Genomic DNA, 14,200 nt, shown 5'->3' on the forward strand with positions numbered 1-14,200 from the left:
CGCATGAATTCTAGCAGTCATTGTGAGTTCTCTGCTTTCTACTAGGTAAGAGGAAACAGCTAAAGCATAACTTTCAAAAAAGGTCAAATTACGACTCTTAAGCAAAGACAAGATGAACACATATCTGCTGAGAATCTATTGACCACCTCGTTAAATTTATGTTCTCAGGAATCGTTGCTTGTTAGTTGGCTGACTGGCTCAAGTAAAGGTGGATGGGTGATTACAAGGCTTTAGGAACATGTCCTCAGAAGGAAGCACAGATGGCCCTCCTGAGAACTACAGGTAGGCCCTCAGAAGAGGTTCTAGGTCCAGGCAGCTACTCCCATGGTTTTTCATTACTCAGACCACAAGGCTTCTTGAGCACACTTCGTTGCTCCATTGTTTTGTTTCTCTACTCATCGGCAGGCCTGTGGCTAAAAATGGACCCCCCCAGTCTTGAGTCTGCATTATCATCGCTAAGTGCTGGACTTCTGACAACTGTCTCTAGCTTAGATTCTTGATGGAGACTATCTGATTGGCTGCTCTCCAGTCAAGCATTAGGGCCCTTTGGGTCAGGTGATCACTCAGGGTCAATCAGCTGTAGCTACTTGGAGGAAACACAGTTGCCAAGGGGTTGTGTGAGTGTGTGTGTGTGTGTGTGTGAAAAAGAGACCCGAAGACAGCCAGGGGAGCCCAAGTGAGAACCTCAAGTGGCCAAGCACAGTAAAATGTGCCTTTTAATCATTTCCAGCATGAGTCCTTGAAATGCTGGCTTTTGTGCCACTCCCCTGTCACTCTGTTGCTTTTATTTAAGGCAAGATAAGTTGGGGGTGGGGGAGGGGTGGAGAGGCGGTTCCCACAGGAGCCGATGGCCGTACCTTCCCATTCATGTTTCCACCTACATTTGGGATCCTCCTTTGTACAAGCCATTGAGCTGCTAGAAACACAGATGTCTCTAGGTGTTGGCCTGTACTCATGAACTTCAAACTTCTCACTCTTGGTTGGAGGTGTAGAGGAGGTTGACAGTCATGGATAAGTGCAGGAACAGCTGGATGTGTCCAGCTGGTGGGGCCCGAACACATTTTGGTTCCCTCTATTTCTTCCTGAGCAGGCTCACTCTTTCATGGGCACAAGACACGGGCCTAATAACTACAGTTTGAAATGCAGGGGAGGAGCGAGCTCCTCACCCAGCAGCCGGGCCAAATCAGCGGGAGACAGAGTAGCAGGTGGGTTCAGTTCAGCAATCACTGAACCCTGGGTTGGAGCGAGGAACTCTGCTGAGTGCGGAGCCGGGGCAACTACGGCCTCCAGGCTCCAGGGCTCCCAGGCTGAGAGGGTCATACACACCGAAACAGGTAAGGCCGCACGTCCTGCAAGGGGCAGATCTGGGGCATCCTCCCTGCTCCGGGCAGCAGCGGGGCGCGGGCCCCGAGCGCGCAGCTCCTTTCAGGGCGGAGGGAGGCGCAAGGGAGGGAGAGAGGGAAGGGAAAGGCGAGCGTGAGCTGCCTCAAATGCTTGGAATAATTCCGCTTCCGTTTGGAAAGCCGCAGCCTCAGTCCCGCCGCGCCCGCCGCGTCCGCCCGGCGCCCGCTCCGCGTCCCGACCGGCCCGCGGCTGCCCGCTTCGTCGCCATGGCCACCTCCCCGCAGAAGTCGCCGTCTGTCCCCAAGTCCCCCACTCCCAAGTCGCCCCCGTCCCGGAAGAAAGATGACTCCTTCTTGGGGAAACTCGGAGGAACTCTGGCCCGGAGGAAGAAAGCCAAGGAGGGTGAGTGCGGCCCGGGCCGGCGAGCTGCCGGGAGGGGGGCCGAGGGGCCGGGGCTCCTCGGGCAGGGCGGGAGCGCGCCGCGGGTGCCCGGCGCCGGGGAGCGGGGCGCGCGGCGGTGTGGGCGCGCGCTGCCCGGGAATGTCTCATGGGGCCGGGCCTCGCCGCAGCCCTGCTCTGGGTCGCCTGGGCGCTGCCCTCCTGGGCCCCGCGGCGATCGGGTGTGGCGACTCGGGCCTGCAACCAGGCGACGCCCGCGCTGGGCCGGGGGCCGAGGAGGCGGCCGGGCCCGCCAGCCCGGAGGCGGCGTCCTCCCCTGGGCCCCAAGTCCCCGCCTTCTCCGCGCCGAAGGCTGGCAGTTTCCAAGTTTCTTCTGAAACTTTTCTGGGCGCCGTCATTCTCACTCTTTGCCTTCATTGGTCTTTGAAATCAGATCATTTCCTAGACCTGCTGAAGTGTACGGTAGCAGCCTTGGCCTCTGGATCTCTCGTCCGTCCCCAGGGCCCAGCAGGGCTCTATTAATGTGTAGATCAACACCAAATGTTTGTCGAACGAATGAGTGGAGAGGTGGCAGTCCTAGCAGTCCCGCCTTGTGATAAATGATAAACTCACACCCAAGGAGAAAACCTCGATTAGACACACACACTTGTAGCATCCTGGGATCTGATCTGACCCTTCTGTGAACTCAAGAGTTAAGGGCTCTCGCAAAAACCATTTCCTTTTTCTCACCAGGGTGAATTGAGGTGATCTTATTTTTTTCCAGGACAGTTTACATGTAAAATATTTTGTCCCATGGGCAGATTTTGCATCCTTTTTTTTTAAATTGAAGTATAGTTGATTTACAATATTGTGTTTGTTTCAGGTGTACTGCATAGCGATTCAGTATTTTTTGCAGATTATTACAAGATAATGGGTATAATTCCCTGTGCTATACAGTATATCCTTGTTGCGTATCTACTTTATATATAATAGTTTGTATCTGTAATCTCACACCCCTAACTTGTCCCTCCCTGCTTCTCTCTTTCCTTTGATAACCACAAGTTTGTTTTCTATATCTGTGAGTCTGTTTCTGCTTTGCATATACATTCATTTGTATTATTTTTTTAGATTCCACATATATGTGATATCATACGGTATTTGCCTTTGTCTGACTTAATTCACTAAGCCTATTATTCTCTAGGTCCATCCATGTTGCTGCAAATGGCAGTGTTCCTTTTTTATGGCTGAGTAATATTCCAATATATATATATATATATATATATATGCACCACATCTATTTTTTTTAAACACCTTTATTGGAGTATAGTTGCTTTACAATGTTGTGTTAGTTTCTGCTGTATAACAAAGTGAATCAGCTGTACGTATACATATATCCCCATATCTCCTCCCTCTTGCGTCTCCCTCCCCCCCTCCCTATCCCACCCCTCTAGGTGGTCACAAAGCCCTGAGCTGATCTCCCTGTGCTATGCGGCTGCTTCCCACTAGCTATCTGTTTTACATTTGGTAGTGTATATATGTCAGTGGTACTCTCTCACTTCGTCCCATCTTACTCTTCCCCCTCCCCGTGTCCTCAAGTGCATTCTCTACGTCTGCATTTTTATTCCTGTCCTGCCCCTGGGTTCATTAGAACCTTTTTTTTTTTTTTTTAGATTCCATATATATGTGTTAGCATACGGTATTTGTTTTTCTCTTACACCACATCTTATTAATCCCGTCATCTATTGATAGGCACTTGGGTTGGTTCCACATCTTGGCTATCGTAAATAGTGCTGCTATGAACATTAGGGTACATGTATCTTTTTGAATTAGAGTTTTCATCTTTTCCAGATATATACCCAGGAGTGGAATTGCTGGGTCATATGATAGTTCTATTTTTAGTTTTTTAAGGACCCTCCATACTGTTTTCCAAAGTGGCTGCACCAATTTACATTCCCACCAACAGTAGACAAGGGTTCCCTTTTCTTCACATCCTCTCCACCATTTATTTGTAGCATCCTGATTTTTATTTTGAATAATGAGGTGACAGTCGGAAAAAGGGCTAGTGACTGGTGTGTAGGTAGAAGATGCTTAGTTAAAAAATTTTTTTATTTTCATAGACTTCAGTGGTTTGGGAATAAACATTTTTAAGTTTGTGATGATGATATGTAAAATAAGTTTCATGTTCCTGAGTTATCTTAAAGCATGAAAAAGAACTCAGTGTTGAGAATTATCAAGTTTGATACAAAGAACTAGACTTCTATTCTCTATATTGAATTGAGAAGCAGCAAAACATATCCCCAAAAATGTCCCTGCCCTCCCTCCAGTGTGCTTATTTCGGAAAACCGTTGTGTGAGTAGTGTGTAGTTGGTAACAAATTGTGAAACCCTGGATTGGAGAGTCTTTTCCTAGGTATCCCTGTAACTTTTTCCTACAGTGTTCCCGATATGGGCTCTCCAGCTTGAGACTGGGCACCTGAGAATTACTGAAGCTCATGACCTACCAGAAGTGCTCACCCCACTTTGCCAACTCTTTAGAAAAGTTTACTTTATATTGAGCTCAAAGGTGGTCTCTCTGTATGTACTACTATTCTGTTCATGCAGCCAGGAGAACGAGTGGGACGGTGGCTCTTCACTTTGTCCAAGTGGACCAGCCTGTTTTGTGGAGCCCCTTGATCAGTCCAAACATCCTCTGTTCCAGTAGCTGGTCCTCACAGATGAGCTTCATGGCCCCCTGGTATCCTATCTTTTCAGTTTCAGTCAGGGTCTGTGCAAGAAACAGAAGGGCACATTAGTTGGGATTTTAAAAATAATGTGGTGAAGGGACTGTTTACAGAGATGTGGGCAGGGTGAAGAGAACCCAGAAGGATGCTGAGACAGCTAGGAGTTACCACCAAGGGGAAGCCATTACCACCCCTAGGCCTGAAGGGCCAGGGGAGCAAACCGCAACCCACTGAGAGCTGGAGCTATGGAAGGGGCGCTGCCTGATAGGAACTGTAGCTGTAGAGGGACACAGCCACTGTCGGAAATGTGGAGATGGAGCAGGGAGACAGTGGCGCAAGAGGTACTTGCATGTTCTCTCTCTTCTTGCCCTTGAACCTCTTGCTGGTTCTTCCCATTGGCCAGACCCCGTGGGAAGTCACCAGGGCAAGGGAATCTGGGTGATGCAATACGTCGGGGTCAGCTCCCTTAGGGCGCAGAGCAATGCAGAGAGTAGATCATAGTGGGAGTGTTGAGAAACAGAGAATAACTAGCAGGCTCTCAAAGTGAGCTGCCCAGAAGTCAACACAGTATGGTGGTAGTCCGGTCCGTTAGGACAGGGCTGTCACCTCCTTTGTTCTAGCAGAGACACCACATTCTGTTAATGCAGCTGAGGCTGCTTTCCTTTATTCTGCCAGCAACATCACAGCTCTCTCTGAGCTTGTTACCAGCTCACTCAAAGACATTTTAATGTTTGTTGCTCCTAAATCATTCCCTTCCCTATCTTGGATTGGCTCAGTTGGGTTTTTGAAACCAAGGGCAAGATCTTATTTTTAGCCTTGTTATAGTACTTAACTGTTAAGTCCTGATTCTTTTATTCAGTCTATTAGCTAATCCAGGGGATGTAAGGGGGTGAATGGAAGAGCATGTGCTTCTTCTAAAGGGATGCCGTCACCCAGCTATAGCCGCTTGCTGCTACACGGGGTGGTCCTGCAAAGTCAAAGATGGCAGTGGGGTTGGTCTGAAATGACCTGCTCTTGGCGAGCATGTGCTGGATCTCCGTGATCGGTGCTTTCCCTGTCAAGGGCCCACTAACCATCTCTTCAGTAGCAATAAGGCTAGGTCTTGCTCTGGATCCTGCATAAACTCACAGCTCTGTGCTTTGCAGAGACTGCCTTCTTCCATGTTCCTCCTAGTGTTCTGGAACCTCCCATTCTTCATGATTCCTCAAGATCATGGACGCTGGTCTATCCACAGATTTCCCCAGTGCTTTGGCGTAGAATTCTCCTGGGCCCAAGGACTCCCATTCATTCACTTGAAACCTGTTGTGTCTCACAGTCAGATACATGTTAGAATATTTAGGTCAATAATTTCATATTAAAAGTATGTTTTCCTAAGAATACCTACTAACATATCATAGAATGACTGGCAGTCTCATAAGAATATAGTAAAACTAATGATCACTCCTGTGTTTCATAAGAAAAAAATAGCATGAGGGAGGCAAGAGAGAATAGAGGCTAAAAGCATGGTCTTTGGGACCAGACATATTTGGGCTTGATTTCTGGTCTGGCTATTTATTGCTATGACTTCGGACAAGTTCCCCAATGCTTCGAAACCTCTGTTTTTTCATCCATAAAATGGGAATAAAAATTCCTTCTTTACATGGAGGTTGTGAGGCTTAAATGAGACAAAGCATGGCACAAATAATGGAAGCTATTAAAATTGACGGCTCAGTTTTAAATAGTCTTTCAAATTTGAAATAGTCTTTTCATCATGGACTGCAAGAAGATTCTGCAGGTTCTGCAAAAAGCTTCACACGACAGTATGAAGCCTGTGTAGCACTCTTTTGGTCCTTTAGAAATGAGGGATCTTTCTTTGCAAGTCAGATCATCCTGTTTCCCAAGATGTCACATTTCAGCATTTACAAATATCTGGTCCCATTCTCATGAGTCGTAGCTAGGTAGCTTTTGTTTTTCCTCTGTGGATCTTCTCGTTTTGGGTTTCCAGTCCCCATTTATGCTGTGTAGTTCTTAGACTAGCCTTTCAGAGTCTACTTGCCAAAGGGCCGCTTTTCACCTGCCTTCCTCCAAATCTGTCTTCACGACTTGCTCTTTCCAGGAATGTCATCTTGAATTGTATCTCCCAGCTGAAGGTGTCCTAAATTAGGCCTGCAGCAATGGTTATTCCTATATTTTAACCACTTATTTATCATCCCTCAGAGTTTTTACATTTTGTCTGGTGCCCAAAGTGTACCATTTTGGTTCTCATTGGCTGTCCCGTGTAACTGGGGGAAATCCCCAAATTCTGCAATAGATTTATGGTTTCTAGAGTGAGCAGAAGCCTCAGCATTGCTGAGCAATCCTTCTCTCCTAATCAGCTTGCATCTTCATTTTCCAAAGTGCCATGTTGAAACCCTTGTCACTCAAGCTCTTCCCCAGACCTTGAGATAGAAAATTAAGTGCCAGGTATGAACTTGTTCAAATTTTCTTCACCCCCCCCACCCGCCAGTCCCATCTGTATCTACACCTGTCCTTTCCTGTCCCCTCCCTCTCTTAGTCCCCTCCGAGGAGGTCCTTTCTTCCCTTGCTCATGAGGCCCTTCACTTCCACTTCTTCCCAGACTTGGCATAGCCATATCGTTTTTCTCATATCCCCAATCTTTTTCATGCTGCTCTAGCACCTTAACATCTGCAAATATGCTTGAGTCTTTGCCATTTGTAGACACTCCCGATGCTAGTTTCCTCTTAGTTGCTCACCAAAGGCCTTGGAAAAGTTGTCTGCACTGGCTTCCCCTTTCTGAGCTCCTAGTCACTTGCTGATCCACTATTCCCATTGTTTCACCAGTTATTTATTGAGTTGCCTGCCATGTGACAGGCACTGTGTTAGGTGCTGGGATATGGCAGGGAACAAACAGACAGACATCCCTGCCTTCATGAGCTTGCCTTCTAGTAGAAAAGACAAGATTAATTGGTAAAATGTACATATTGTATTAGAGTAGTGATAAGTGCTCTAGAGCAAAATAAAGCAGGGAAGGGGGAAATGGAGCGTTGTGGAGTGAGGGAGGAGGGATGGTTGACAGTTTTAAATAGGGTGGCTAGAGAAGGCCTCACCGAGAAGGGTTTACTTGGGTAAGGTCCTGAGGAAGTGAGGGAGCACAGTATGTGTATCTTGGAGAAGAACACTGCAGGTAGAGGGAATGCAGATTCAAAGACCCTGAGGCGGGAGTGGGCCTGGTGTCTTGAGGACAACTGTGGAAGGTGGTGAGGTCTCAGGGGTAATTAGAGTGAGGGGACAGCTGTGTAGTGTTCTGGAGGCCATCGTAAGCCTGGGGCCTTTACTCAGAGGGACGCGGGAAGTTTTGTGCCGAGGAATAATGTGATCACGCTTGCTCTGATGGTGGTAAGTGGCTGAGGGGGGCAGGAGTGGAAACAGGGAGGTGAGTTAGGAGGCCACTGTAGTGATCCAGGTGAGAGACAGAGGTGGTCTGGCACTGAGCGGTAGCAGTGGAGGGGTGAGCGTTCAGTTCTGGATATAGTTTGAAGATACAGTGGATAGGATCTGTTGAAAGATCGGATGGAAGGTGAGAGAGTAGAATCAAGATGACTCCAGGGTTTGGGTTTGAACAAACCCAAAGATGGAATTGACGTTAACTGAGTTGGAGAATTCTACAGGAAGAGCTGATGTGGGGAGAAAGAGCAGGACTCTCTTTTGGACCTGTTTAGTTAGAGGTGCCTCCTGGACTTCCCGGGGCCATATTGAGTTCGCAGTTGGTTCTAGGAATCTAGCTCAGGGGAGGGTTCTGGGCTGGAGACATCTCTGTGTGTAGGTGTACTTAAAGCCATGAGACTGAAGGAGATCATCAAGGAAGGAGTATAGGACGTAGAAGAGGTTCATGGACTTTCCAACATTTAGAAATTGGGAGATGAGGGGGAACCAGCGAGAGAGGCTGGAAAGGAGTGACCAGTGTGATAGGAGGGGAAGTGGGAGAGTGTGGACTCCTGGAAGTCGATTGAAGAATTTATTCTGTTCCCAAGATTTACACTTCACTGGCTAAATTCTCCAGAATCCAGTCTCCTTTTCAATCGTCACTCCTCTTGGGCTCTTGGTGGCGTTCATATTATTCAACTTTTTCTTTTTATAAATTTATTTATTTATTTGTTTGTTTGTTTATTTATGGCTGCATTGGGTCTTCGTTGCTATGCACGGGCTTTCTCTAGTTGTGGCGAGCGGGGGCTACTCTTCATTGTGGTGCATGGGCTTCTCATTGCGGTGGCTTCTCTTTGTTGCAGAGCACAGGCTCTAGGCGTGCGAGCTCAGTAGTTGTGGCTCGCGGGCTCTAGAGCACAGGCTCAGTAGTTGTGGCAGATGGGCTTAGTTGCTCCGCGGCATGTGGGATCTTCCCAGACCAGGGATAGAACCCATGTCCCCTGCATTGGCAGGCGGATTCTTAACCACTGTGCCACGAGGGAAGTCCCTCAACTTTTTCTTTCTTAAAATTCCTTAAAAGTCCCTCAACTTTTTCTTTCTTAAAATTTCTTAAAATTCTCTTCTCCCTTGATCTTATCCACACTGAATTGTTCCCTGTGTCTATTTTTTTTGGACTCCTTCTCGAGCTTCTGTTATTTGTTTACCTCTCAGCAGCATTTCCCGGGGTCCTGACTTCACCTGCTTTGCCCTCTCATTCTGTTTTCCTCTCCATGGATTTTCTCACTTACTCCCATGGCTTCAAGGGCCACCTGCCCATTTGTGGTTCCCCAATCCACATCTCAAATCCAGATCTTGTATCCAGATACATCTTTCCACTGTCTCCTGGATGTGTCACGGGACCCTCAGATTCAGCATGCCTGTAATGGAATTATTATTTGTCCCACTTGCCCAAATCTGCTTCTCCTCTTCCACCATCCCACCAGCTGCCTAAGGTGGAAATGTTGCAGTTGTCCTCTGTTTCAGAGGTCAGCAACTTTTTTCAAAGAGGCAGGTAGTAAATATTTTAGACTTTGCTGGCCCTCTGGCCTCTACACAGCTCTGCCCTTGAGGCCACAGACGATAGGCAGATGAACCAGCCTGGCTGTGTTCCAATGAAACTGTACTTATGGACACTGAAGTTTGAACTTCACATAATTTTAATATGTCACAAAATATTCTTTTTCTTTTGTTCTTTTTCAGTCACTTGTAAAATATGAAAACCGTTCCTAGTACTGGGGCTGTGCAAAAATGGATGGAGGCTGGATATGGCCTTGGGCAGTAGTTCGCCCATCCCTGCTCTGTTTCATCCCCACAGCCAATCATCTCTCACGAGGTCCTGCTAATTCTGCCATCTAAATATTGCTGCCTTAATGCAGGCCTCATGAGTGCTCTTTGTCTTCTTTGGGATTGCCTATTTTATTAATCTTCAGCGTCTTTATTTTCCACCTGAAGTATTGCCGTATCCACCCCACTAGTCTCCCTAGCTCTGGTCCTTTTTTGTTCAACCCACCCTTCATCCTTTTGCCGATATGTGGTTTTATTAAGCACCGAGATAACATCTCCCCAGCAAACTTCTTAGCGTGGTATTAAGTCCTTCACAGTTTTTCCGTGGTCTGCCTTTTTTTTTTTGGCGGTACGCGGGCCTCTCACTGTTGTGGCCTCTCCCGTTGCGGAGCACAGGCTCCGGACGCGCAGGCTCAGTGGCCATGGCTCACGGGCCCAGCCGCTCCGCGGCATGTGGGATCTTCCCGGACCGGGGTACAAACCTGTGTCCCCTGCATTGGCAGGCGGACTCCCAACCACTGCGCCACCAGGGAAGCCCCGTGGTCTGCCCTTTTGGTCTAGTCTCCATTATATCCCTTTAAGAAGCCTCCATTTTAGCTATACGAAAATGCTCTTCATTCCCCAAACACATCATGTTCTTCCACGTGTTTTCACCTTTAGACATGTGGTTCCATGTTTCTGGAATGACCTTCTTCCCTTCTCTCTGCAACAAACTCCTGTTCAATCATTGAGACCCAACTCAGATATCCCGTCCTGCTTGATGCCTTCTGTAGCTCCCCTAGGAAGAGTGAGACGCTTCCCTTTGTGGGAAGACGCTTCCACATGCTGCCATGTGGCTGTGCATGTCACATTCTGATGAGAGTTCTCCTCCTGTGCCCCTCCTGCCTGGCATAGTATTTAACACATAATGATATTGCAGTTTCTATGGAATGAATTTCCCCGTATTTACCTTGGTGAAAACAGCCCACCACTAACTGGTTGTGTAACCTTAGACAAGTCTCTTCCCCTTTGCCCGTTTCTAACATCAGGCGATTAGGCTAAGTAACCTTTCAGGGCCCTTGCAGCTCTGGTATTCTATGACTTCGGAGCTCTCATTTCACCAGGCTTCTCTCAAATTCAGTTTTATTGTCTGTGTAGGGTGGTCTGGGAGTGACATCATCACAAAGACCTCTTTCTTTCCTCCACTAATGAAGGCACCTCTGTGTCGGGAGGAGGAGATGGAAACCAGGATAAGTGGGCTGCGGCCCAAGGACACCTCCATATTAGGAATCGGTCTCCTTGTCTCATGGCATATCTCCATTTGGTTAACAAGCACAGCTCATAATTACGTTTTAGCCATTAGTACAGGAGGAGAGATGAAATCCTTATGTAAACATGTGTAAGCATCTAAAATCTCCACTTACTGCCATGGGAAAAGGAACACAGTTGAGGAAAGCGCTACAACAATTTTAATAATAAAAGGCTTTAAAAATACTTTTAAAAATAAAAATAAAATACCTTAAAAAAAGATGTAAACATTCTCTTACATATTCAATATGTTCTGTAGCCTGCAGTCAGTAGGAAATCCAAATGAGGGCTTTGCCTGAGGACCAGGGCCCCTGGGACAAGATGGCCTCATCCTTTCTTTTCCATCTTCCCTGTAGACTCCAGAGGACAGAAGTTGTATTTGTTCTGTTCACATTGTATCCCAGGTGCCTAGCACAGCATCGGCACTTAACAGGTGCTCTGCAAAGCAGTATTTAAGTGCCAGAAAGGTCAGTGGGGATAAGATGCCCAGGTTACTTCGAACTCTGCTCTAAGCTTCGATGACTCTTCTGGGGCCTTGATTCCATCCAGGCCTCGCTTCTGGCTGTGTGTGTGTGTGTGTGGCTTAGAAAACTGCCTCCCCCCTCCCCTCAGGAATCTCTTTGTGGGAAGACATTATCACTTAGCTCTGTTATTTGACAAACACACAAAGGCCGCCAGAGACCAGAGGTGTGGGTCCTAGAATCTGTGGGCGCGGATTGGGCAGCGGCAGCAGAGCGCCTGAGAGGAAGCCCACTGGCCAAGGGTGGGACAAGGCCAGCATTCTTTGTTTTCATTTGTGGAAATGGCATTGCACACGTTCATGTTAAAGTGCTTCAATGAAGAAGGACGGAGGTGGAGTAGCCTAATTGCAAGGTTTGGGGGAGACAAGAGAAACGTGCAGATGGAACTCTACAAGAGAGATTCAGAATCCCTTTCGTTCCTCCAAGTTGGCCCTGTTCCCCCGCCCCGTTTATCCCTTCTTGCCTCTCTCAGCTTCATTTACTCACTAAGTGCAGAACTAAGGAAATCTGAAAATCGGCCAGAGCCCGGCCACGATTGTTACTTCCCAGCAAGGGAGCTCCATCACTACAACTCTCCCCACTCCAGCCCACCAAGAAAAAGAACCTCCCAAAGCAGAGGGTGGCTGATGCTAGGCCCCCCTGAGCTCCGCCTCGCTCCTGTTCATGGTCGCTGCCTCCTTGTCAGGCCCGGGAAGAATATCTGTGTGGGGTGGGAGCCCTCTAGCACTCGCTTACAATCTGGTTCTCCTAGCATTTACTAAGTGATCATTCTGTTTGCTCCGAACATACCCACCTGCCGCAGCCTTAGAAAAACCAACTTTGTGACTAGTGTCATTGGCTTCCCTTCAAACCAGCCTTAGGGAAATGTTAGGCCATGGATGGAAGAAGCAGTGAACTTCATCAGTTTAAACAGAAATAGTCTTAACTACTGCACACTCTCCTGGGGGAAGGAAGAATGAACCAAATCACTTAGCTTCTGACTTTTTAAATAAAAGTTGTTTTTTCTTCCCCATTATAAAATTAACCTATACTTATGGGATTTATGGGAAAATATAAAGAGAAAACAATCATGCAATGTTCCAATTCCCAAAGGCAATCACTATTAGGATTTGGGGTGGGTTTTTTTTCTCCTTTTTCCTTCTTTATAACTTTTCTTTTTTTATAATTGTAATTATACCATGTATATTATATAGATAAAAATTCTGTATCTTTATTTTCATTTATTATAATGTAAATAGTTTTCATGTTATTATAGTTTTTAATTAAACATACTTTTTATTGGTGCATAATATTCCACCGAGTGAATGTCCTATTGTTTACTTAACCATTTCTTTTGGTGCTTTTAAAAATTTTTCTACAAATAATGCCTAAAGTGTTGTTGTTTTTTTTAAATATTCAGAGTAATTTTTTTTTGACTAGAGCTCCAGAAGTACAATTATAGGGTCAAAGGGTAACAGTTGGCTTGCTTACTATCAATATTTTATAATTGATAACCAGGAGACATGACTGCTTTTGGGTCTGGGTGGTCTTCCTGGTAGGTTGTTTCAAAGTAAAACCAACATTGTTAGGCTAAAAGTTTCTGTTCTGGCAGGACCAGGTCACCTGTGGGGTGGGGTAGGATGGGAAATGAATGGGTCAGGAGAGCACAGATTTCCATCCTGGCCACTGATACGTGCAAAGTAAGCTCTAGTACAGGCAGGTCTTCATTTCAGAACATCCTCTCATGGCCATTCTTCACCCTTCCATGGCCTGGTCTATAACAGGACCCAAGGTGTGTCCGCCTTGGCAATAATCATCCTTGAAGTCACAGCTGCCACCCTTTGTCACTCTGAGTTCTCACCAGGCGCATGTAAGACCCAGTGGAGGTTTGTTCAAGAAGCCCCTCCTTCCCTTGATCACTTCCTCCCATCTCCTAACCTCTGAATTCTTGGACTTGCCCCACAAGTCGGTAACCACAGACAAATGGGAGGTAATCGCAAGACAGGGGGCTGAGTGCCACAGCAGACAAATTTGGATCTCAGGGGTGAAGGGCCCCTTAGGCGATGTGGTGCTTTCAAGCTGGGTCTTGAAGCCAGAGGAGGAACCCCACAGGCTGACAAGAGAAGGGACGGGATTCGGGAGCCTTCTGAGTTTCAGGTTGGATTTTGACAGAGTGGGCAGGGCTGATGCCTCTGGGGCTCAGTTTCCTCAACCTGCTTAGGAGGCAGTAGTCAGGTGTCCCATTTCATCTCCTGAGAATGGATCAGAGCCAGCTGGAGCATGTAATTATCACACCCAGCACCCCAGGGAGTATTTCTGGGGAATCACTTGTGGAGGCAGATCCCCTCCCTAGGAGTGATGTATTGCGGGCATTTATTTCATCGCTGAGTCATATCCCATTTCTCTTCACTCATTCCCTTATCTCTTTTAAAATCCAGAGGCAACTCCCCTCTTCTAGGCTGTGAAAAACGCAGCCTGACCCTGAGGAGCTGGGGATGATGCAGCAGATCTCCTGGGGCTGATGATGTTGGATGGCAGATGGGCAAGGCTGCCGGCCTGTGTCTGCTCCCTCAATGATGTAAACCCAAGGTCACAGAGCTCCCGACTACACCACAGGGCTCGATGGAGCCAGGTTCTGCACTTGTTTCTTTCTAGGAAACGTTCATCGGTAGAATAATCTGCCAATTGCAGTATTACATTGACTTTTCAATTCAAAACAATTCTTCCTAAAGCAGTTTTTGTCTTG

At 47.1% G+C, this 14,200-nt stretch overlaps 1 protein-coding gene across 1 annotated transcript in view; it reads left to right on the plus strand.

Moving 5' to 3' along the window:
- The first annotated feature begins 1,183 nt into the window (after positions 1 to 1,183).
- The window catches only part of PARVA (parvin alpha), a 181,595-nt gene continuing 168,578 nt past the window's right edge, over positions 1,184 to 14,200 (plus strand). The window contains exons 1-2 of the mRNA XM_033862568.2: positions 1,184 to 1,334; positions 1,524 to 1,746. Coding sequence (XP_033718459.1) covers positions 1,611 to 1,746 — 136 coding nt within the window. The 5' untranslated portion in view covers positions 1,184 to 1,334; positions 1,524 to 1,610. The remainder of the gene's footprint in view (positions 1,335 to 1,523; positions 1,747 to 14,200) is intronic.

Source organism: Tursiops truncatus, chromosome 8 (assembly GCF_011762595.2).
Source record: "Tursiops truncatus isolate mTurTru1 chromosome 8, mTurTru1.mat.Y, whole genome shotgun sequence".
Lineage (NCBI taxonomy): Eukaryota > Metazoa > Chordata > Mammalia > Artiodactyla > Delphinidae > Tursiops > Tursiops truncatus.